This window comes from Arvicola amphibius, chromosome 1 (assembly GCF_903992535.2).
Source record: "Arvicola amphibius chromosome 1, mArvAmp1.2, whole genome shotgun sequence".
NCBI classification, from domain to species: Eukaryota; Metazoa; Chordata; class Mammalia; order Rodentia; family Cricetidae; genus Arvicola; species Arvicola amphibius.
In genome coordinates this window covers 12,334,143-12,357,433 of record NC_052047.1, presented here as the reverse complement: position 1 = coordinate 12,357,433, position 23,291 = coordinate 12,334,143, and the positions used below count along the sequence as shown (strand labels likewise).

Here is a 23,291-nt window from a genome sequence, read left to right as displayed (position 1 = left end):
AGAGAGACCTGGCCAGAGAGAGAGAGAGAGAGAGAGAGAGAGAGAGAGAGAGAGAGAGAGAGAGAGAGAGAGAGAGAGAGAGAGAGAGAGAGAGAGAGAGAGAGAGAGAGAATCCTGGCCATAGAGAGAGAGAGAGAGAAACCTGGCCACAGAGAGAGAGAGAACCTGGGCACTGCATGTTATTGTGTTGTCTTTGAATTGTGTGATTGCTGAGGAAGCAGCAACAGCTGCTAAGAGACATTTGATTATAAATGCTGCTGGATTAAATTAACGTATATATATTTAAAATGGTTTGACTTCAAAATGTAAGTCAAGGCATATTTCTTTGGGAGAGAGGTTTTGCTTTATTACCACAGGAAATGAGAGGCTATGGATTCATTCTAGGTTAAAGGAAATCAGGTTTGATTGAGGAAGATCCCCTTAAATCCCAAATACAAATATAAAAAAAATAAACCTGGAGAACTACGAGACACATGATGTATATTTTACTTGCTCAAACACATAACAAAAAATTATCTCTGGCTGACTTATACACAATGCACAGCCTATATTTTTATGTTACCTTTAAAAGTTTATTTTCAGAACAAGGGGATCCTGCACCAACAAAAATGGCCCAGATGATCCAAGACAGCTTCAAAGCAACAGGCAACTGACTGAGATGATCCAGCCTTAGAAAACACACCATCCAAGCTTTAGAATTATCCTAGTTTTCACAGGGTCCCTCAACTGCCAGCACCCCTGATCAGCTGAAGTATTCTAGAGAACTACACCCATCCCCTCCCCAAATAAATTATGAATGTTTGTCATCATTTAGATGGGTTGGTTATTATTGGTAATGCTCAAGAAGAAAGTTAAATATAAAAGATCAGATTCAGGAATCTCCTAAACAAAAGGGGGGACATAGAATAAAAGGGTGGATTATTGAATCTACTTTCATCCAAAAACAATTTTTAATCTTATACTTTACATTGGCATGAATTTTGGTTTATTGTTACAAATTTAATGTTAATTTTGTTATACTGCATGTATATTTTTACTCTTGTTTAGGTATTATACATTTTGAATGAGATGCATAAGAAGAAATACAGATTGTCATCTATAATAGTCAAATTGATAGCTGTTTAGGGATGTTTTCAAGGTCATACAGAGAGATTTTAGAGAGACAGTAATCTTCAGACATATCAAAGACTTACAGCATATGGTATTTAATATATTTAACAATCTAAGGCTTTTCACAATAGTAAAGACACATTGGCTCCTGGCAACATCAATCTACTTCAAAGAAGATGATCAGCACTGCAGAGCCTCTACATGGAGTTTACTTTCTTTGTGGCAAAAGTTAGTCACTGGGCAAAGAAACTGCCCTCATCTCATTTGCTGACAATCACTGTCCAAACTGGACCAGCAGGACACAAGAAAGGTTGATGTAGGTGGGTCATCTGTCTATGTGTTACTTTCATTGGTTAATAAGAGACTGCCTTGGCCTTTTAATAGGGCAGAAAATTAGGTGGGTGGAGTAGACAGAACAGAATGCTGGGAGAAAGAAGCCGAGTCAGTCAGACGCCATGATTCTCTGACCCAAGATGGACGTAGGCTAGAATCTTTCCCGGTAAGCTACCACCTCGTGGAGCTACAACAGATTAGAAATGGGTTAATCAAGATGTGAGAGTTAGCTAATAAGAGGCTAGAACTAACGGGCCAGACAGTTGTTTAAATGAATACAATTTGTGTGTTATTTCGGGTGTAAAGCTAGCCGTGTGGGAGCCGAGCGGGATGAAAAGCAGGCCTGCTCACCTCATCACCACAAAAGGTGACTGCAGAACTCTGACCAGACAAGAAAGGACAGTCCTTCAAAGTTCCCTGCTTCATAGAAAACTTTCAGATATTCCAGTTGGATGCCCCAATGTTGCAGAGGAACTTTGGGTGACTGTCAGGCAGCTTGAGGTCCCTGGCATAAGGTAACATTTCACCCTTCTGGGGTCTTTTGATAGAGTTGAAGACTAGATAGCCCTAGTTATAGTTTTTCTCAGTTATGATATAAGATAAATTAAATGAGAAACTTTAGACTCACCAAGGTAGGATAGATAACAGTACTTTCTCTAATTTTGCAAAACAAGTTGATTGGATATTGTTACCACAGTTCTTAATAACTGTTTTCGTTGTATATAATTTTACTAAGGTACAGTTAATGCCTTCCTTTTTAATTAAAAAGGGTGAAATGATGTGGATTATGCCCATAGCTGATAAAAGCTGATTGGCCGATAGCTGAGCAGGAAGAGATTGAGTGCAAGAGCCAGACTAAGAATTCTGGGAAGAGAAAGGGCAGAGTCAGAGAGTCACCAACAGAAGAGCAAGACGACAATGCTGTACCAAATATGCTCTCCAATGCCATTTCCAAAACTCACCTCTTGGTCTCTGCCTAGGAACCTCAAGACTCCTTTGAAAACATGCCTCATCACTTCCAGCCAGATTTAGAAAGCCCACCTGGATCAGCTTGCTCAATGTCAGAGCCTCCGGCAACTGAAATATCTGCATATATTGGTGTCAAATTCCCTTTACATCTTGGGGCTCTGCAAAGGTTGAGAGCCAATATTGCAGGTACTCTCAAAACACTGGATTTTCTGGCCTTGGGACGACAGACTCAGATCAGTGTCCTCATACCTCCCTCAACCAACGTTACCAACACATTAACATTAATTTCCATGATAATAGAATCTCCAAGCCAAGTCTTGAGTGAAGATCTGGATCACACAGGGAGTTGAAAAGATGATTCTGGAGCAGTAACCTGCTCCTCTGGAATGCTATCACCGCTGGGGTTTTGTCTACAGAAAACAAAGTAATCATCTTTATTCAGAGTTCATGGGTACATTCAGGTCCATAAGGCAGACGAAGAAGGTCATCTTTGCATCAAGATTCTATGCAACATGTCATATAACATTGTGTGTATGACAAGCAGAGCAGATTCTGTTTCTGTTTGCAGAAGAGACAAGAATGTCACTTCTTTTCCTTGTCCCGGTCATTAGTTGTAGTCGTCTTGTGTGTCTGTTCAGTGATTGTTGTGCCAATTGTTGCACCCAGACTTTTACAAGATGAGATACCTTTCATTTAGGAATGCTGGAGACAGGTAAGCTTGGGTAACTGAGAAACGAACACATTGGCATGCTTCTTTGAGTTCATTACTGGATTTCTAATACTGAACCCTTTTTTCTCCTTTGTTGAGACAGAGTTGGTCAAGTTTCTTCATTTGACCCAGAAAAATTGCAAATTGTATCATGGTAGACTGAACCCAGTTTATTCAGAGTCCAACTTCTGGATGTCCTCTGGATGGAAAACTTGCAGAACTTTCTTGAAAGTCTGTATGCACAGTTACAAAAACTTCATCCTTTTACATTGGAACTGGAAATTTTTTTTTCTCTCAGGCCCAACCCAAGAAGTCGTCTTGTTCTTGCAGATGTGTCCCTAAGCAAAGGTCAGTTACCACCATCCGTTTGTCTCCTTTTCAGTTTCTGGATCAGGCTTCTCTACTTGCTTCTTACTCTGCTTCTGAGGAGCAGCCATCCTCCTCCTTTCCAGCCCATACATTCCGTAACTCCTGGTGCTCATTCTGCAAATGGAGTACTCCAAGTCTCCACCTGCTGTGGGTAAACAGGTGAAGAGTCAGTAGACAAAACAAGACCCAATTTAATCAGCTCCTTTCCACATCTCTAATGTCAGCTCTTACTTTCTTCCTTCTGGATCTTGGCAGTGTTTGTGTTATTCCCTAATATGGGGCATCCAACAAAGATCTCATGGTGCCAGGCAATGGCTCTTTCTGAGCTGCATCCGTAGCTCTGTCTCACTTCCCTCCATTCAGTTACTCTAGACCTGGTACTACTAGTGCCCGTGGAGAGACAGGGACAGGCTTTTTTCACTGTGCCCACATCGTCTCTATTCCTCCCCACACTTAACTGTCCTTTCCTATCAGATCTCAATAGCAGTCAAGGCTTCTGCTGTCTTCCAAACTGATGCTACCAAAGGCCTCTGATCTACCTATAGCTGTCCACGGTCTCAACCTCAGATTCTCTCTCCCCTGTGCCCCAGAATCCTCCCTTTGACCTTACCTGGGTCTTGTCCACTTTAGGTGACTATTTGGTGTCAGTAGGACATCCAGCCAATCCAGAACAGCCTGGAAGATTTCCTTGTAGTGTTTTTTCATCAGGGCCCACACAGGGAGGTAGGGGGAGTGACCAGGCTGTGACCACAGTCTTCATAATCTGAGTGAGTGAAGACCTCCTGGCACAGTGGTGGAAAGGCTCCAAGGACAGTCCCTCAAGACAGACAACCGTGTCCTCGTCCTTCAGATCCTCCTCCTTCACCTGCTCCAGGAGCTTCAGTAGATTTAGATTTGGTGGGTGTGTTATGTTTGAGACAAAGCTTTGCAGCCCAGGCTGTGCTCACCTTGAACTCCCATCCTGCTGCCTGGATCTCACCAGTACTGGTCCTCCAGGTGAGAGCCTGAAACAGTGCAACTCTGGGAAGACAGTTTAAATTGTCTGGCATCGGATCAGGGGGTTGAGGTGGAGTTCAGCAAGGAGGAAGTAAACTCCACCGTGCTTCTTTCCAACACATCAGAGCAGAGTTTGTGCCTCTTAAAACCATAATTTTCTACTTTTTGCTCACCCTGTTTGCTAATTCAGTTTTTCTTATTGGCATTCTCTTTTTACTCTATTTCTTTGCATCCTGACCACTGTTTGCCCTCCTTCCTCTCCCCCAGCCCCCACCTCCCCTCTGACCCCATCCACCTCTCAGAACTGGGAGAGACAACGGGAATGGAGGAGCAACTCAGGAACCTGCTAGAAAGCTAGTGCAATGGAAACTTCCAGGAGTGCACGGGGGAGACTCTAGCGAACATTGCTCCTAGCAACAGGGATAAGGGATACAGAGCCTGAACGGTCGTCTCCTGTAGCCGGACAAGACCTCCAGTGGAGGCCTTGGAACAGCAACCCAGCAACAAAACCTTTGGCCTACAATTTGTCCTGCCTACAAGATGTGCTGGGGTATAGGCGGCTTGGAAATTGTAGGGGTTGCCAAACAAACAGCTTGAGACCCATGCTATGGAAGGGAGTGTACCCCTGAAACTGCCTGGAATGCCAAGCCCCTCCAAAACAAACAATGAAAGAAATTCAATTCAATGAAATGATTCCTAATGCTATTCTGATATATTCATAGATTGGTGCCTAGCCCAGCTGTCAGAGGATTCAATAAGCAACAGATGCAGAGACCAACAGCCAAACATTAGGCAGAACTAACGGAAACCTCCAGAAGGGGAGGAAGAATTGGAGGAACCTGAGGGGTTAAGAAAACCCTAAGAAAACCCACAGAATCAACTAATGTGGGCTCATGGGGCTGAAGTCACAATCAGGAAGCCTGTATGACTGACCAAGGCCCTCTGTATACATGTGACACTTGAGTAGTTTGGTCTTCCTGTGGGACTCCCGGCAGAGGAAACAGGGAGTATCTGTTTTCAGAACCCTTTTTCTCATACTGAGTTGTTTCTTCAATCCTTTAAGAAAAAGGGAGGTAACTCTTCAAGCCTTAAGAAAAAGGGAGGAACCTAATCTTATTGCAACTCAATATGCTGTGTTTGGTTGACATCTCTGGGAGGCCTGCCCTTTTCTGGAGAGAAATGGAGAATATAATAAAATAGCCTGTCTCTCAGAATCCAAAATCCCTTTTAAAAATTCAATTGGTCAACTGTGGGCTCCTGTAAAAATCGAAAATTAAATACTTCTCATTTCAAGACTACAGGACAAGTGCGCAGTCACAATTAAAACAAAACAAAAACCAACTCCAACAGTGAAAATAGCTCGATGGCCAATATCTGGATCCACTCACTATCTTCTGGCCTCAACCAAAGGACTCAGGTCGCTTCTGAGCTCTGCTGTCTGCAGCACAGTTTCTCTTGTAGGCTCAGGCCAGTTTCATTCCTCTGCCGCTGCTGCTCTTCCTGAGGTACTGGTATCTCCAAAATGCTGGCTCTCTTGCTTCACCTGGGCTGCCCTTTCACCCATAGCTTCTCCTAGGTTCTCTGGAAACTCCAGCCCTACCCACAGTGCCGAGCCTCAGCTTCTCTCCACAACCCCTTCGAGTCTTCAAAACCAGAACCACCTGTTGAATCCTGCACTACCATGTTCAGCTGCCAGCACGAGGCACACACGCCCTTGAGCAAACACTTCCAGAGGATTTCATCTCAGTGATGCTGGGCTTTTCTAAATCTCAGAAGCCCCAGGTTACCAGCATCCTTATCTCAGCAAAGCAAAGGTTTCATTGGGTTGTTCTGGTCCCTTGTCAATCACAGTGGATTCATCAGCCTCAGCTAAAATCAGAACCACAGAGTCTTAACTCAAAGAGCCAGTGGAGTCTTTGCTTCCCTCTGAAACCCCACAAGCCAGGCCTCTATCATCTGCGAGGCTCTCCAGGCTCTTATCTCCCAGACTCCTACAGATCATCCCGCTGAGCTCCCCACACTCAATGGCTCATCTAACCCAAAGTTCCCAAGCTCTTCCATAATTGGCCCCCCCAAACAAGGTCAGATATTTCAACCAATATCTCACTATGCGCATAACAAATTGTCTTAGGGCTTCCATTGCTGTGATAAAATCTACACAATCATCCATAATAGGCAGTGCACTCCCCCACTAACCATTAATGAAAAAAATACCTACAAGCTGGGCAGTGGTGAACACGTTTACTCAGCAATTGGGAGGCAGAAGCAGGCAGATCTCTTACTGTGAAGTCAGTCAGTTTACAGGTGAGGTCAAGGACAGCCAAAACTATTACACAGAGAAACTGTCTGGAAAAACTAAAGAAAAAGAATGCCTACAACCCAATCTTATAGAGGTGTTTTCTGAACCACTATTCCCTCTTTCTCCTCCTCTCAGATGATCCTAGCCTGTGTCAAGTTGACTTAATACTATCCAACAAAAAAATTCCAATCCCACAGTACTTCAATAGCAACAGAGAAAGCTTCCTCTTCTAGAAATTTTCAGGTGATTTCCTTTGAACACGTCTCACCCTCCAGACCTTCATTTTCCTGTATGAATCTATGTTCACTGAAATTAACAAAAATAAAGGAAACAAAATCTAAAGAAGCTGGGGGTGTAGGTGAGTGTCCTACCAGGCATGAGGTCCTGGACCCTCTCCATCACCACACTGCGTAAACAGGCCAGGGACTGAGCTTTGTGTCCCATCGCTTAGGAGGTAGAGGACGAAGGTCACTGCTCAGGGTCTAAGATGCACATATAGTTCCATGTTGGGACCATTTGGAGTCCTGGCCTTCAGCTGCTCTTCCCTGCTAGAGCCTTCTGATTGGAGTTACTAAAAGCTGTGCCTTGCCTCGAGGATCAGAGGATGGGATTTTCACCTGTTGGCCATTGACTGCTGGGTATTTAAGTCTCCATGGTGCTATTGGGTAAAGGATTTCTTACCAGTGATTAGACGTCCATGTGTCTGTCTCTGTTGGTGTGTGTCATTGTGTGTTTCAACCTCCAGCCCCTTGCCCGAAGCTCGCGAACTGTATTGTAGGGCATAGAGCACAGACGTGGGAGCAGTGCGCAGCGAGCTTCGGGCAAGGGCTGGAGGTTGAAATACACAAACACACAGAGACAGACAGACACACAGACATCTAATCATTGGTAAGAAGCCCTTTATTTCATAGCACCATGGAGGCTTAAATACCCAGCAGTCAAGTGGGCCAACAGGTGAAAACCCCATTCTCTGATCCTCTAGGCAAGGCACAGCTTCTAGTAACTCCAATCAGATGGCTCTAGCAGGGAAGAACAGCTGAAGGCCAGGACTCCAAATGGTCCCAACAGTTCCAGACTAGTATAATGGTATACTGTTTGTGTTTTAATAAATAAAGCTTTCCAGAATAAAAAACACAGCTAGCCACACTAGTCAGCCACTATAGGCCAGGGAGTTGTGACACATACCTTTAGTTCCAGGACAAGGCCAACCCCGCATTTCATGAGATTGAACCTGTCTGAAAAAGAGAAACAGAACTCACCCGAAGATGGTCCCAGCACTCCGGAGTCACAGCCTTGAAGTTACAGCACTGAGTAGGTGGAGACAGGTGGTAGGCTGGGTGGAAAGAAGAAGGTAAGGCTGTAGGGGAAAAGAGCTCAGCAGTCTCAGGATTTCTGGAGGCAGGATCACCCGTTTTGGTCTGAGATAGAGCTAAGATCTAGTGGCTGGTCACTTTGCTATTCTGATCTTTAGGTTGGACCCAAGTATCTGTCTTGGGTTTTTATTAATCATGCTATAGACTAGCCTGGGCTCCTGGACTCCATGTTTCAGGAAAGCAAAACCAAACCTACAAGCAACGTAGCCAGAAATACTAAAATAAGATGAATAAAAAAAAAAAAAACTCTAGAAGATACTTAACAGCCTGAAATGTCAGCCACTGGGAGCTAAGGCTGGCATCTTTGGTGACACATGCTAATGAACTAGCATTCCGGAGACAGAATCAGGAGAACTGCAGGTCCCAACCAGCCTGAGCTATCAGACCAGTTCTAAGACAATTTGGGCAACATAGCAAAACACTGGCTCAAAATTAAAAGATCACAAATTAACAAAAAAGAACACAGTATTTGAGTTAAAGACAAAACCGCTTGTGGGTTTAAAACCAATCTCGAATCTCCAGATATGGAGACAGAAATTCTAGTGTCCTGTGCCATCTTGGGTCTATTGTCCTCAGCAGGGAGTGGCTGAGCTGGGTGATGAAGCTGTGTTACTTACCAGAGGTGAGAGTGTTCCTACTCCGAGAGGGCCAGCAGCTGGCTCTAGGCTCTGGAACTCTGGGTATCTTCTCTGGCTCCTCTGAAGCTTTTATCCACCTTCTTCCTCACTCCTCTCCTCTGCCGCCCCAGCTCCACCCACGAGCTACAGTTTGATTCGATGATTGAGGCTCCATCCTCTTCATCCATCCTTTGGGGAGCTCAGGTGTGTCTGGTCAGATCTTCTACTAGCAGGAAAGGGAATGAACTGAGACTCTGGTACATACAAGGACTCGTTCATACATTCATAGCCCATACAATCATATTTGTCTTCCTTTCTTCTTCTCTTTTATCTTTCCATTTCATCAAATTTTTTTCTAGACAGGGCTTTTATGTACCCCAACTGACAACGAACTGTGTAGCAGACATTGGTCCCCTTTTTCTCTGCCTCAAGCTCCCATGTGATAGGATAATACTAGTGAACCTCAATGCTCAGTTTATTTACAGCTATTCTTAACTTCAGGATCACATGATGTAGCTCAGGCTGGGACCCAAACCAGAACATATTTTGGCCTCCGCACCAGGGGAATGGGGGTTCCAAGCCTGGAGACCACGAAGAGGGAAGCAGTGGCACTCCAGCCTGATGGCTAGAAACAACCTGGACAGGGACGCTGTCCTGACGCCACGGCCTGACCCCTGCAGCCTTTGCCTTTATGGGAAGGGTCCCTTCCCCCCATAGTGTTCTATTCCTTTGGAGAGCCAGAGCCCCAAGAAACGCCCTCAGCCCCTTGAACAGTAGCAGGATCACCTGAGAATCAAGGTGATGTTAAAGCCAGTGGGGCAGCCATACCTGTTGTACAGGACAGTGATCCCAGCTGCTCTGGAGACAGAGGCAGGAGGATCACAAATTGAAGCACAGATTGACCTTTATATCAGCTTGGGCACCTAGGCAGACCCTACCTCAACATGAATAAATCTATTGCTGACCAATGTGGTGCACACCTTCAATCCAAGTCCTCAGGAGAGAAGTGGATCTAGTGTATTGATTTTCATACTCTTCTATATAGCAAAGTCGAGGCTAGTCAGAGCTACAGAGTAAGGCCTGTTCTTAAAAGATAAAATAAAGGGCCAGGGACCCAAGTCATTCATAGGGTGCACACGTGGTGTGCAGGAGATCAAAGGTTAAATAGCAGAGGATTCAAATGGAAAATAAAAAACAAAGACAACAATCACAACAGCCTGTGATTTATTATTATTGTTGTTGTTGTTCCTTTGATTGGCGCTGTAGGTGGAATGCACAACCACACATGTGCACAGTTAGCAACATACCAAGCAACACACTCCTGCCAACCTTTTTCCTTCAAATGTTGCCTCTTTTGCCCTGACACTGGGGGCAGATCAGGACAGCAGACCACGCACAGTATGGCTGTGCCCCACATTAACGGTGTCTGCAGCTCTCTGTTTTCATTTCTGAGATTATAACATATCCATCCCACTACTCTATTCCCCTCCCTCCCCAGCCCTCCCTCATACTCCTTGCTCTGTTCCAAATTCATGTCCTCGTTTTTTCTTGGGTTTGTTTGTTCCTTTTCTTTTCAAAGCCTGGTGCCTGGAATGGAACACAGGGCCCTCATGTGCTAAACAGGGGCTCTGTCCCTGAACTTAGTTAGCGGGTATTTTCATTACAGTCTCTCCAAGGTCCCTTGGAACCTGAGATTCACATCCCGCTTTCTCCAGTAGATGGGGATGTATTCTTGTTCTACACCTGTGTGTAGGATGTACAGGGGTATTCAAAGGGAGAGAGGTTAAAAAGGAAATTTACAGTCGTGTGTTAGAACTCAGGCCTCTGAGTAGATGGGGTTGTAGTCTTGTGCTAATGCTGGTTTACATGTCAGATACAAAACAATCTGAGTGTCCAGTTCACATCTATCACCCCAGCACCCAGAAGGCTGAGGCAGAAGTGCTGGAAGTTGGTGTTAGCCTGTTCTACAAAGAGTTTCCAACCATTATAGAGTTGCACCCCCTTGATCAGTAGAAAAACAAAGCTAGGCGGTGGTGGTGCCCGCTTTTAATCCCAGCACTCCAGAGACAGAGTCAGATGGAACTCTGTGAGTTCAAGGCCAGCCTGGTCTACAAGAGCTACTTCCAGGACAGGCTCCAAAGCTACAGAGAAACCCTGTCAAAAAACAAAATACAAAATACAAAAAAGAAAAAGAAAAGAAAAAACACAGGTGGATCCTTTAGCATTTGCCCCAAGCCTAATGAGTAGCACTCCATCCCTGGGAGCCATGTTGTGGAGGGAGAGATCAGAATCTTTCTGACCTCTGCTCCTGTACCATAGCATTTCCCTCTCCAACACACTAAATAAGTCGAATGGAAACACAAAATTTAAACAGAAAGCTTCACATAGAAGCAGAGGATCAGAAGAGCTGGCACCCAGATCAAGAATTCTTTTTTGTATCAGATAGAGTCTTAGGCAACTGGAAAAAATGAAAGAAACCAATGATTGTGGGTTGTCCAGACTCAGGGGGTAAATCTATAACATATTTAATGTACCCCCACACTCAGCAAACACAGCAGAGGGGGTTGGGAATATTTCAAAAGCCAGAGGACCAGCAAGTGGACTGTGAGGTCAGAGTGTGTCTCCTGTAACAGACTGGGAATCTACAGCCAGGACACCTCAATAGTATGGGTGTCTGAATACGTTCTGAACAGGGGCAATCACAATACAGGCACTATCCTGGAAGGGACAAATCTCCTAAGACCCCTCCCCCAGCTAAAACCTGCGGTTCAGTAAGGACAGCTGAGAGAGGGGGTAATTAGTCATACAAAAGCCAGAGCCTCCTAGTTGGTTAAAGAATTCCAGGTGGTCAGACCTGAAATCATATACAGGTAAGTAATACTTGATTGACTCTGCAGATTGTATTTATATGTTAGTAATCTACACACACACACACACACACACACACACACTCACTCACTTGTTTGTGTGTTTATACCTATGTGTATATATATGAAACATTTTTGAAAATAAAAGCAATGAATTTCTATGTATGCTGGGTGCATACATAGAAAGAGTGGAGTGAGAAAAGCAAAACTGTATGATTATATTATAATTTTAAAATATGAAAACATAACAAAATACAGGGGGTAAAGACTTGTCTCATCAATTAAGACACCTGCTGCTATGTAAGAGTACCATACTTGGGTGCCCAGGACCCATTTCACAACTCACAAACCACTGTACCTCCAGCTCAGGGGAATCCATCACCCTCTTCCGTCTCATTTACCCACAGATAAAAATACATAATTAAACATTTTAGACATAAAATATTAACAAAGATTAAAAAGCAAACCTAAACATAATCCAACTCAACAGTAGAACATTTGTCTTCTACCTAACATGGTTCTTTTATTTTTCTTTTTCAGTTTTCTGAGTTTGCAGTTTTTTGAGATAGATCCCAGAGAATGGTTGTGTGTGAGCAAGATGGAGTTTCCTTATGGGTCACCGGATTATTAATGGAGGTGGTCTCATGATGTCCCATGATGCAATTTCCAGGTGTTTGTGTCATGAACAAAGTGTTAAGAAAGACACATACTAGTGAGGAACCAAACCCCTAAATATGACAAACATTCATGATTTATTTTATGGAATGTGGATATAGTTCTCTAGATGATATCATGTTGATTGGGTGGGTGCTGGTAATCTTTGAGGAATCATGAGGAAATTAGAATAATTAAGACTAGAAATTTTGTGAGGCTAGATTATCTCAGTCAGTAGCCTTGAAGCTATTTTGGATGCTGGATCACCTGGGTAATTTTAATTGGCATCAGATCCCCTTATTCTGAAAATGCATAAACTTTTAAATGCATTTTTTATGTCTACATTAATACATATATAGGCTATGCATTGTACATGAGTCAGACAAAGATAATATTTTCTTATGTGTTGGAACAGGTAAAATATACATCACGTGTTTTGTAGTTCTTCTCGGTTTATTTTTTTATATCTGCAATCAGGATTTGAGTGGGTCTTCCTCGATCAAACCTGATTATCTTAACCTGGAATGAACCAACATCCTTTTGTTTCCTGTGGAAATACAAGAAAAACCTCTCCTCCAAAGTAATATAACTGATGACTTAAATTTTGACGTCAAAATATTTTTTAAATATATAGGTTTGATTAGTCCAGCAGCATTTTTAATTTTTTTAGGTTTTTAAATACTTTTTATTAATATTTATTGGGCTCTTTATTTTTCTTTGCTACCGTCCCTGCCTCAGCCCTCCCCCTTCAATCATTCCCCAAGGTCACCATGCTCCCAATTTACTCAGGAGATCTTGTCTTTTTATACTTTCTACTTCCCATGTAGATTAGATCTATGTAAGTTTCTCTTAGTGTCTGCATTGTTGTCTAAGTTCTCTGGGATTGTGGCTGGCTTTCTTTGCTTTATGTTTAAAAACCACTTATGTGTGAGTACATGTGATAATTGTCTTTCTGTGTTTGGGTTACCTCACTCACAATAATGTTTTCTAGCTCCATCCATTTCCCTGCAAAATTCAAGCTGTCATTATTTTTTTCTGCTGTGTAGTACTCCATTGTGTAAATGTACCACATTTTCCTTATCCATTCTTTGGTCGAGGGACATTTAGGTTGTTTCCAGGTTCTGGCTATGACCAACAAAGCTGCTATGAACATGGTTGAGCACATGTCCTTGTGGCACGATTGAGCCTCCTTTGGATATATACCCAAAAGTGGTATTGCTAAATCTTCAGGAAGGTTGTTTCCTAATTTTCTGAGAAATCGCCACACTGACATGCAAAGGGGCTGTACCAGCTTGCATTCCCACCAGCAATGCAGAAGGGTTCTCTTTTCCACACAGCCTCTCCAGCATAAGTTGTCATCAGCGTTTTTGATCTGGGCCATTCTTATAGGTGTAAGATGGAATCTCAGAGTTGTTTTCATTTGCATTTCTCTGATGACTAAGGATGTTGAATATTTCCTTAAGTGTCTTTCAGCTATTTTAGATTCTTCTGTGCAGGGAAGACAGAGCGTCTGTGTGGCAACTCCCTATCCACACAGCTCGATTGACCCCTTCCTGCTGTGAGCTTGTGTTAGCCTCAGGGATCTTTTGACAGAACTGGTGAGGTGACATCTATACCAAACTTAGGACAAAGAGACCTTAGTTACAACCTATTAGGACCAGGGATGCAATTCATTGCTACAACTTCCATCCCATCCTGAAGAAAGATGAAATATCACTGGTCAGGAAGGAAATAGGACCTCACAACTGGACAAGGAATTTATCTCTACCACTTGCGACAAATGCCATTCATTCCCTGAGCAACCATAACAAGAGGTCTGCCAGTGGGACTAGGGCCCACCAACAGCTGGTGCCTGGGCCATGTCCAGTGCTCTGCTTTCTGGTCAGCCGCCTGCATACAGATCAGAAATTTCTCAGAGCAGGAAGCCTAGAATAGGGCATAGGGATGTACGTGTAGAACTTCATGTCATGTCTGTGATCCACTACAAGACCAAGTGAGGCCATGGCACATCCCGGAGAGCAGGAGCCCCTCAGGGATTCGGTGCAGACTTCAGAAAGCAGAGGGTTAACACCCGAAGCATGCTGGATGCTGACAGATTTCCTCTTCTTGTCTTGTGTTTTCACCAACTTGACACAGAGTTGGCGAGAGTCATAGCGAACCACTATTGCCAGAATGTCCCCCTCAGATTACATGTAGGCAAGTCTGTGGCGGCATTTTCATGATTAATGATTGCCGAGGGAGGCCCAGCTCACTGTGGGTGATGTGGTCCTTAGGCTGGTGACCCTGGGTTCTATAAGAAATCAGGCAGAGCAAGGCCATGTGGGAACAAGCCAGTTTGCAGCCCTTTTCCCTGATACTTTGTGCAGTTCATGCCTCCAGGTTCCTGCTTGAGTCTCTGCCCTGATGTCCCTCAGTGAAGGATTGGGACCTGAGAGCTTTCAGAGGGAATAAATCCTTTCCTCCTTGAGTTGCTTTTGGCCGGAATGTTTTGTCGCAGCAGTAGAAACCTGACTAAGGCAGGCTGTCCTGGTTCCAGATCCCATATGTGCATTGACAGGATGCCCATGTTCCTACCTCCCTTGTAGAGAGTCCAGAGCTCAGGCGTAAGAACAGAAGTGGTCTGTTTTCCTGTCATCTCCACCCAGCCACGGTCACACCTCGTGAATCTTGTTTTAGAAAACACGCACGGAATAAAAGGAGATCAAACTCTTGTGAGACAAAGGAAGAAACGCTAGAGAATCTGGAAATTCCTTTCTGCCGTACCTTCTGGTTATTCCTTCCCTTGCTGTCTCTCATCCTTCACTTGGCACCCTTCACCAGGATGCTTGGAGTGACAGCTGACTGAAGAGCATGAAGCTAAGAGGAAGGGAAGGCTCCACCCACGTGAAGGGTGGCGGGGCGGGGCTGGAGGACTGACAGGCTGAGCAGGAGCCCCAGTGTGGCTGCTGTACTCACACCAGGCACAGACCTCCTTACAGTCTCTACTCTGTACCAGGGGAGAAGTCCGCATCTGAGCCCGTGGGCAGAAGCAGACCTGCGCAGCACAAGGAAGCAGCAAAGGTCAAGCTCTCACCTGGGTTCTCAGTGACTACACCAGGAGAGTCTAAATGTGCTGTTGGCTCCGAGTGATGCTGGACAGGAGGCTGTTTGGGCAAGAACTAGATTCTCTCCTTGAGTCTTCTCCTCCCACCACAGCGATAGATTCATGTGAAGGGGCGTGGTCGATCGGCAGTTATGATTAACCTGATTAAACTATGATTAAACTAGCTTATTAAATTAATTATTCAATAATTATTAAATAAATTAATTATTAAATTATTAATTATTAAATTAATATAATATTCAGCTTTAATAAAGGAAAGAAAAGAAAACTTACAAAAGCCAAGGTTCCAGAGAGGAGCACAGAAAAACAAAGAGAGCGCGGGCTGCACTCCTGCAAGATTTTATAAGTAAATATTAGCCTAAGGGGGACACGCCTTACAAACAGGGTGATTGGCTAGGCTTCCCCAATTCATGCTCATGGTTAAGCCTTTATTTAAGACCAAATGGATTGTATTGAAGAATATTTATGTCTACGTAACTACATATATGCGTGCAAGAGTTACTGATGAGAAAAGTGACCATGAATGTGAAGGTGGAGGAAAGGGTTATACGTCGGGCTTTGGAGAAAGAAAAGGGGAGGGGAAAACGATGTAATAAAAAAATCCATACTGAACGAAAAATGTTTACTGTCACAGCCCTACTAAAGGCACAGATTCTGAGGTAAATTTCGAACTGCTGTGTTACATTCCACAAGACTAGCCAGAAATCACCAGTTTTGAGCCTTTTTCAAATGTCTTGAGACAATTAGAAATGCATCTCCATGTAGGAGCCTTTTCAAAGAGACATGAACAACATTACTTTCCCAGTACTCACCTCTTTCTCCCTGGAGGAAAGGAGTCAGCAACCCAGCAAGGCTGCCCCTCCAGACAATAGAGGATTCAGAGTTCCAAGCTAAGTGAGGCTGCCTCACCTACTAGGGTCACAGAGAGAAGCGCTGAATGGAAGACAAACGAACAGCCAAACACAGCTACCAAAATTTGAGTACCCAGGAAAAACAGGCCCTGATTTCTAGAGGGAAAGTCACTGAATTCTGAAGCTATTTACTGAGCCAATGTGGCTACTTACCATCTTCACTAGTAGAAGTAACCCAGTGCAGGACACAGAAGGCAACCGAGACTGGATGTGGTCGCGCCACAACAGGTACTCCCACTCCCCAGGATGCACTGCTTTCATCCCTGCCCGACCCTCTTACCCTGAAACTGTCTGGCACAGACAAGGCACCCTGCTGCTCCCATCCACTCAATAGACTCTTCATGTCGATTAGAAAACTCCTTTTTTTAATTTTGCTGTTTTCTCATGGAGACAACACTGCTTAGCATATAAGAGAATTTATTTTCATAGTATTTAAAAACACATTATCGTCATTCCCTAATTTCACACTGAGGTGACACCTTTTCCCTCTCACCCCCCCCCCCCCCAGAAGAAGAGGACACCTGTTGTGAATGGCAGGTGCCGTGAGGCAAGAGAGAAAGGCAGCTGCGTGCCCAGGAGAAAAACTGAGTGCCCCTTCCAAGTCCAGTCTTTAACCTAGTATTGTTGATGAGTCTGTCGTAATGGTATACCAGGGTTAAAATAAATAAGCAAAAAAGGAAAGGGACTTCCTGTTATCTCATCCAGCTTGCCCATCCTATCCCCCTGACAGGCAGCTTGCCAGGTGGGGGATAAGTGTGGTAACAGCGCGCTGCCCCTCAGGGGGAATAGCATGCTGCCCCTCAGGGGGAATAGCAGCAGGCAGGTAGCTAACTCGTGGAAAACCCAAACCTCGAAGAGGGTGAGGAGGGGCTACATGAATGGGTAGCAGGCATCGAGGTGGGGGTGGAAAATTGGGGTTGTTGTGAGGGAGAAGGGGAGGGTAGCATGGGATACGGGGAGGAATAGTGGGTGGGAGGAAGGAAGATGGGGGAGGAAAAACAGGAGGTGGAGGTGGAGGTGGGTTGGAGGAGTAGACATGGGGCTGGTAGGGAAGGTGAGCACATGGGCCATAGGCTGGGCACAGAGCACTGTAGTGGGGACCCTCACTTTCCATTATGTATTGCAGGTCCTGGCAGCCCTCTCCAGACATGTAAGAGCTGGTGCTAGACATCCCAGTCACATAGCTGTAGGGCAGTGGCGGTGGAGGCCCCAGTGATGGTGGTTGGTACACAGGGGCCTGGTGGGCTGGAGGAGGAATCTGGACTTTGGGGAGGTCACTTGCTGCCACTGGGTTGCCGGCATCAGCCTCACCTAAGGCAGGAGCAATGGGAGGCTTCCAGTCTGGAGGCAAGGGTAGAGGAGTGGTCTCATGTCTGGGAATTTTAGGTGGTGGTGCTGTGGCTTTGTTCTCTTCCTCGGGATAATCCACCATGGTGTGCTTATCCTGTCTTGGAGGACTAGGCTGTGGGGGCGGTGTCTTGGGCTGCTCTGATTGCTCCTGGTGCTGCTGCACAGCTGGGTCAATTGTTGTGGGTCCTTCTGCTGGGGCTGTTCTGCCTCAGAGCCTTGAAATGGGTGGTTCAGGTTTGCTGATAGGACTGAAGGGCTTGAATTCTCTTTGTTTGCCTTCATTTATTGAAGTAGCCTTGTTCTTCCCCAAATGGCCTCTGGAATACAACAGTGCTCTGAAGATCTTTCTTCAGGCCAGCAACAACCCCTCACCTCAGGCAAACCCCATACCAATGACTCTTTCAGAAATTGTTGAATGTAATTAACAACCAGAACCTTCCAATCAGCCCCCATGCTACTCTTCCCTTCACCAATCAGCCCCAGATTAACCCCTCCTCTCTGAAATTCCCCTACCTCTGCTTAAAGGGAGCTTGTGACCCTCTTTGGGGTAAGCTAACTGTCACCCCAGCATTGGAATCAATAAAGCTCTCTTGTTATTTCATACATGGCTATTGGTCTTCTTTGGGGGCTTCTCTCAGACCCTGACAGATGCACCTCCCTAGGAAGGAGGTTTAGGCAGAGGAACCAAGGAGTCAGAGACAGGTGGTCTACAGTTCTACCTTACCCCTTGTTCCACAAAAACAATTGAAAATACTCATTTGAATGTACCACAGTATGAGAGAAAGTGAGTCAGGATGATCTTGATTTCCAGCCTAGCTAACTACAGGCCCAGATCTAGGACAGCTTGGACAATATAGGAAACCCTTGTCTCAAAACAATCATCAACCATAATGAAACCAACAAACTATCATAGATTGACATGTGAGATGAAGGTAAAACTTCATCTAGAATCAAACCCACTGGCTCCAATGTGTTCATCTGAAGAGACAGAAATCAAAATGTTCTGTCCCTTCTTGGGTCTGAAGGTCCCTATATCAAACTGTAGGACACAAGGGAGGACAATTACTCACCAGTTCTGAGCCCTGACAACAGGGGGCCTCCTTTTCCCAGCTGAGCCAGGTAGTTCCTCCAGGCTCAGGTCTCTGAGTATCTTCAGTGGCCTCCTGAGCTCTTTATATACCTTTCTGCTCACCTCCCCCTCCCTAATGCAGTCCCACCTTCCAACCCACGCTGCAGTTTGATTGGATGGTTCAATCTCTAGCCTTTTAATCCTACAGATGGTTTGCAAAGATTTCTTGGATAGCAGTCTACATCCGTAAGTTTATACTCCAATACCACGGTGGGGGGAGGGGGGAGATTGCTCTATCATGGTACAAAGTATAACCGGAACAGTTACTTGCTTCAATACTCTGAGACATCAAGTCATTAATTCTTGAGAAAAGCATTCTGTTGTTTATGTAGTGAACCCACCCTAGAGTAAGTATTCTGAAGGCAGCCACTTCCTAGTTCATACCTCCTAATTAAAAAAAAAAAAAAGGAGCCGGGAGGTGGTGGCGCACGTCTTTAATCCCAGCACTCGGGAGGCAGAGGCAGGCGGATCTCTGTGAGTTCGAGACCAGACCAGCCTGGTCTACAAGAGCTAGTTCCAGGACAGGCTCCAAAGCCACAGAGAAACCCTGTCTCGAAAAACCAAAAAAAAAAAAAAAAAAGAAAGAAAGAGCAGAAGTATGCTTAAATTCTCTGACCTTTGGTCAGGGTGGAGAAGATACACCTCTATGTGCCATTTTTATGTCTAAAACATGAAGAAGTCACACCCTAGGTCAGGGTGTGTAGCTACAGTTCTTGTCACAACTTTGAGCAACCTCAAACTCTTTGCTGTTCAAGCAGAGTAGAATAGGCTCACATTTTTGGGCCATCACAGACAGGCATGTTTAACTCTCCAGAGCAGAAGCAACAGGGTTGTCATTCAGTTCACCTTGAAGTTCCTCAATGTGGAATCACTCCAAAAGCTGCAACTTGATACTGTCTACTTCCTCAAGGGTCACATGGACCCGCTGCTCTGGTACAGAAGGATGGGCAGTTGTCTCTGCAGAGAAAGTCTTGTTCTTTAAGTCATTAGCAGGCACCTGCTCTCTGTAGCCACTGGTGGATTAGCAGTGCTGGACACATGAGAAAATGGGGGATTGTTTCCTGTTTGCTCATCCTGAGTGAGGGCTCATACAACAATCTGAAGGAGTAGAGCTGAACGTCAGCTGGTGGTCTAGGAGGGATGCCATAGTCAGAAGGCAGCTTTGGACTGAGAGCTAGTGAGAGTGGGTTCTGATCTCCTTCTCAGCAAGTGTGCAAACTGAGGAGAATTGATGGGAAAGGAAAGAGAAAAGGTATTGGAGGGAAAGGACTCACACATTTACAGTTCCCAGGAGTGAGAGCACTGTGCTGAGCCTGCATCAATTCCCCATGAAGTTCAGGTGGCTTCTTCAGATGAGGTCATCCTGTGTAGCCCAGGATGGGCTTCACCTTTCCTCTCTCTTCCTGCCTCAGCTCCACAGTGGTGGTGTGACAGGTGTGCACCACCACACTCAGCTTTGTCTGTTTTGAACACAGCAGGGATGAGTACGGAGGACACACGTGGCGTTGCAGTTGTGGGTCACAGTCCAGGTGAGGCACTGTGGACAGGAAGGAGTCTGCGCTGAGGTGGAAGGAGTGAGTGAACCCTTGGGGATGTTGTCAGATCTTGAGAGGAGTGATCCTTTCTCTGTCCTTCCTGCTGACCAGGTCTCCTTATCATCGGTTCTTTTGCTTGACAGTAAAGAAAGGTTCTGAAGCGATTTACTGAGCCAATGTGGCTACTTACCATCTTCACTAGTAAAAGTAATCCTGTGATAGCCACAGAAAGCAACCGAGACTGGATGTGGTCACACCACAACAGGCACTACCCAGGGTGCACTGCTCTCATCCTAGCCCGACCCTCTTACCCTGAAAGTGTCTGGCACATACAAGGCACCCTGCTGCTACTACCAACTCAGTGGAAACTCATTTTTTATTTTGCTGTTTTTTCATGGAGACAACACTGCTTAGCATATAACAGAATTTATTTTCATAGTATCTAAAAACATGTATTTGTCATTCTCTATTTTCACACTGAGGTGACACCTTTTCCCTCTCACCCCCCCCCCCAGAAGAAGAGGACACGTGTTGCGAATGGCAGGTGCAGTGAGGCAAGAGAGAAAGGCAGCTGCGTGCACAGGAGAAAAATTGAGTGGGCCGTCCAAGTCCAGTCTTTAACCTAGTATTGTTGATGAGTCTGTCGTAATGGTATACCAGGGTTAAAATAAATAAAAAAAAAGGAAAGGGACTTCCTGTTATCTCATCCAGTTGCCCATCCTGTCCCCCTGACAGGCAGTGTGCCAGGTGGGGGATAAGTGTGGTAACAGCGCGCTGCCCCTCAGGGGGAATAGCAGCAGGCAGGTAGCTGACTCGTGGAAAAACCAAACCTCGAAGAGGGTGAGGAGGGCCTACATGAATGGGTGGCTGTGGGAAATTGGGGTTGTTGGGAGGGAGAGTGGAAGGGTAGCCTGGGATGAGGGTAGGAATGTTGGGTGGGAGGAAGGAAGCTGGAGGTGGAAGAACAGGGGGTGGAGGTGGAGGTGGGTTGGGGGAGTAGACATGGGGCTGGTAGGGAAGGTGAGCACGTGGGCCATAGGCTGGGCACAGAGCACTGTAGTGGGGACCCTCACTTTCCATTATGTATTGCAGGTCCTGGCAGCCCTCTCCAGACATATAAGAGCTGGTGCTAGACATCCCAGTCACATAGCTGTAGGGCAGTGGCGGTGGAGGCCCCAGTGATGGTGGTTGGTACACAGGGGCCTGGTGGGCTGGAGGAGGAATCTGGACTTTGGGGAGGTCACTTGCTGCCACTGGGTTGCCGGCATCAGCCTCACCTAAGGCAGGAGCAATGGGAGGCTTCCAGTCTGGAGGCAAGGGTAGGGGAGTGGTCTCATGTCTGGGAATTTTAGGTGGTGGTGCTGTGGCTTTGTTCTCTTCCTCGGGATAATCCACCATGGTGTGCTCAGCTTCTCTTGGAGGACTAGGCTGTGGGGGCGGCGTCTTGGGCTTCGGTGTTTGCTCCTGGTGCTGCTGCTGGTCCTTCTGCTGGGGCTGTGCTGCCTCAGAGCCTCGCGATGGGTGTGGCTGTGGGACTTGTGGTGCAGGCTGAAGGGATGGGGGCTGCTGCAGCTGAGGAAGGGCATGATGAGGCCTCTCTTGTTCTGTTTGTGTGTAAAGATGCAGGATTTGGTGGCCGATGTCTTCCAGAATGTCAACACAGAGATCTTGAACAAACTATTCCCACCACCTTTTGTACATGGGTCTGGAGGTCATCGCTTGAATTTTGAATTTGCACAAATGTTCCGCAAGATACATTACCCCCACAGCTATGATCTCTGGTTCCCACTGCAGTGATAGGGTGGTACAGAGACTGTCGTTTACAAAGGTCCATGCCATTTGAACCAACTTCTGAATTTTTTCTTTATGACCTTTGAGCTGCTTTGCATATCTGATAGGTACTGGTATGGATGCTCTACTTCTAAATCAAACTGTATGGTCTGTAGTAAGATTTGCTCCAGCACCAAGGCTTCTTTCACCCGTTCATCTCCAAACTCACCACACTTGACATCACTTAATAAACTATGAGCTGCTTTGATGATATCGTTACATGTTTTTGGTGTCTCCTCTACTTTCCCAGCCAGAAAGAGACAGGCAGCTCCTGTTACATGGCGTGAGAATTGCTTGAAGGAGTGAAACATATAGAATCGATGAAAATAGTTGATTCCTGTTGCTATGGTGCCATAGGGTAAGCCCAAATGTGTGCCCATATCAAGTATGAAGCTAGCCCCCTCTCGGCGGTACTGGGCCTCAGTAGCTGGATCAAGTCCTTCAAGCTGGGAGGGTGTATGAGCCAAGTCCTTCTTATCCCAGTACCAACATGGCTTTATGTGGTCCATGTTTGCTGATGGGACTGAAGGGCTTGAATTCTCTTTGTTCGCCTTCATTTTTTGAAGTAGCCTTGTTCTTCCCAAAATGGTCTCTGGAATACAACAGTGCTCTGAAGATCTTTCTTCAGGCCAGCAACAACCCCTCACTTCAGGCAAACCCCATACCAACGACTCTGTCAGAAATTGGTGAATGTAATTATCTACAACACACAGTGAACCTGAAAAGATGATTGAGTATAGACATTAACCTGCACCTCTGGAGTGGTATGATCCTCAGGGTTATGTCCTCAATGAGAGATTTCTTCAACTTAATTCAGAGCTCATGGATACACTCCGTGCCACAAGGCAGCCCTATAGTGTCTCGTTTCCTACAAGAGTCGGCACAATATGTCATTGATGCTGTACCTAGGATAGGCAGACCATCTTTGGGTCTGCTTGCCGTAAAGAGGAAAACGACCTGTCTCTCCAGTCATTAGTTATACCCCTGCTGTGTGTCTCTTCAGTGGTTTAGGTGAACAAAATTGTTACACTGAAGTGTAACAGGTGTATAGTTATTGGTGTGTGGTTCCCAAACAGGTAGCAAAGGTGTGTTCCAGGCTGACTGCACAGGCTGGAAGATGCCCAAGTCTAATAATCA

At 45.5% G+C, this 23,291-nt stretch overlaps 1 protein-coding gene and 1 long non-coding RNA gene across 4 annotated transcripts in view; one reads left to right on the top strand and one right to left on the bottom strand.

The window, feature by feature from the left end:
• The window catches only part of LOC119815518, a 30,363-nt gene extending 24,869 nt beyond the window's left edge, over positions 1-5,494 (top strand). Inside the window, exons 4-7 of one of the 3 annotated variants that reach the window (XR_005285526.1) lie at positions 1,242-1,430; positions 2,424-3,124; positions 3,225-3,469; positions 5,209-5,494. This is a non-coding gene — a long non-coding RNA (uncharacterized LOC119815518). Of the gene's footprint in view, positions 1-1,241; positions 1,431-2,423; positions 3,125-3,224; positions 4,370-5,208 lie in introns of those variants that run through there. The other 2 variants (XR_005285525.1, XR_005285527.1) reach the window with 2 other exon arrangements.
• Positions 5,495-17,025: 11,531 nt separating this feature from the next.
• On the bottom strand, positions 17,026-22,711 carry LOC119801873 (cyclin-K-like). Its single transcript, XM_042054521.1, is given in 4 exon segments — positions 17,026-17,180; positions 17,418-17,863; positions 21,040-22,219; positions 22,222-22,711. Coding segments are annotated over 4 exon segments (2,271 nt in total).
• Positions 22,712-23,291: the final 580 nt, after the last annotated feature.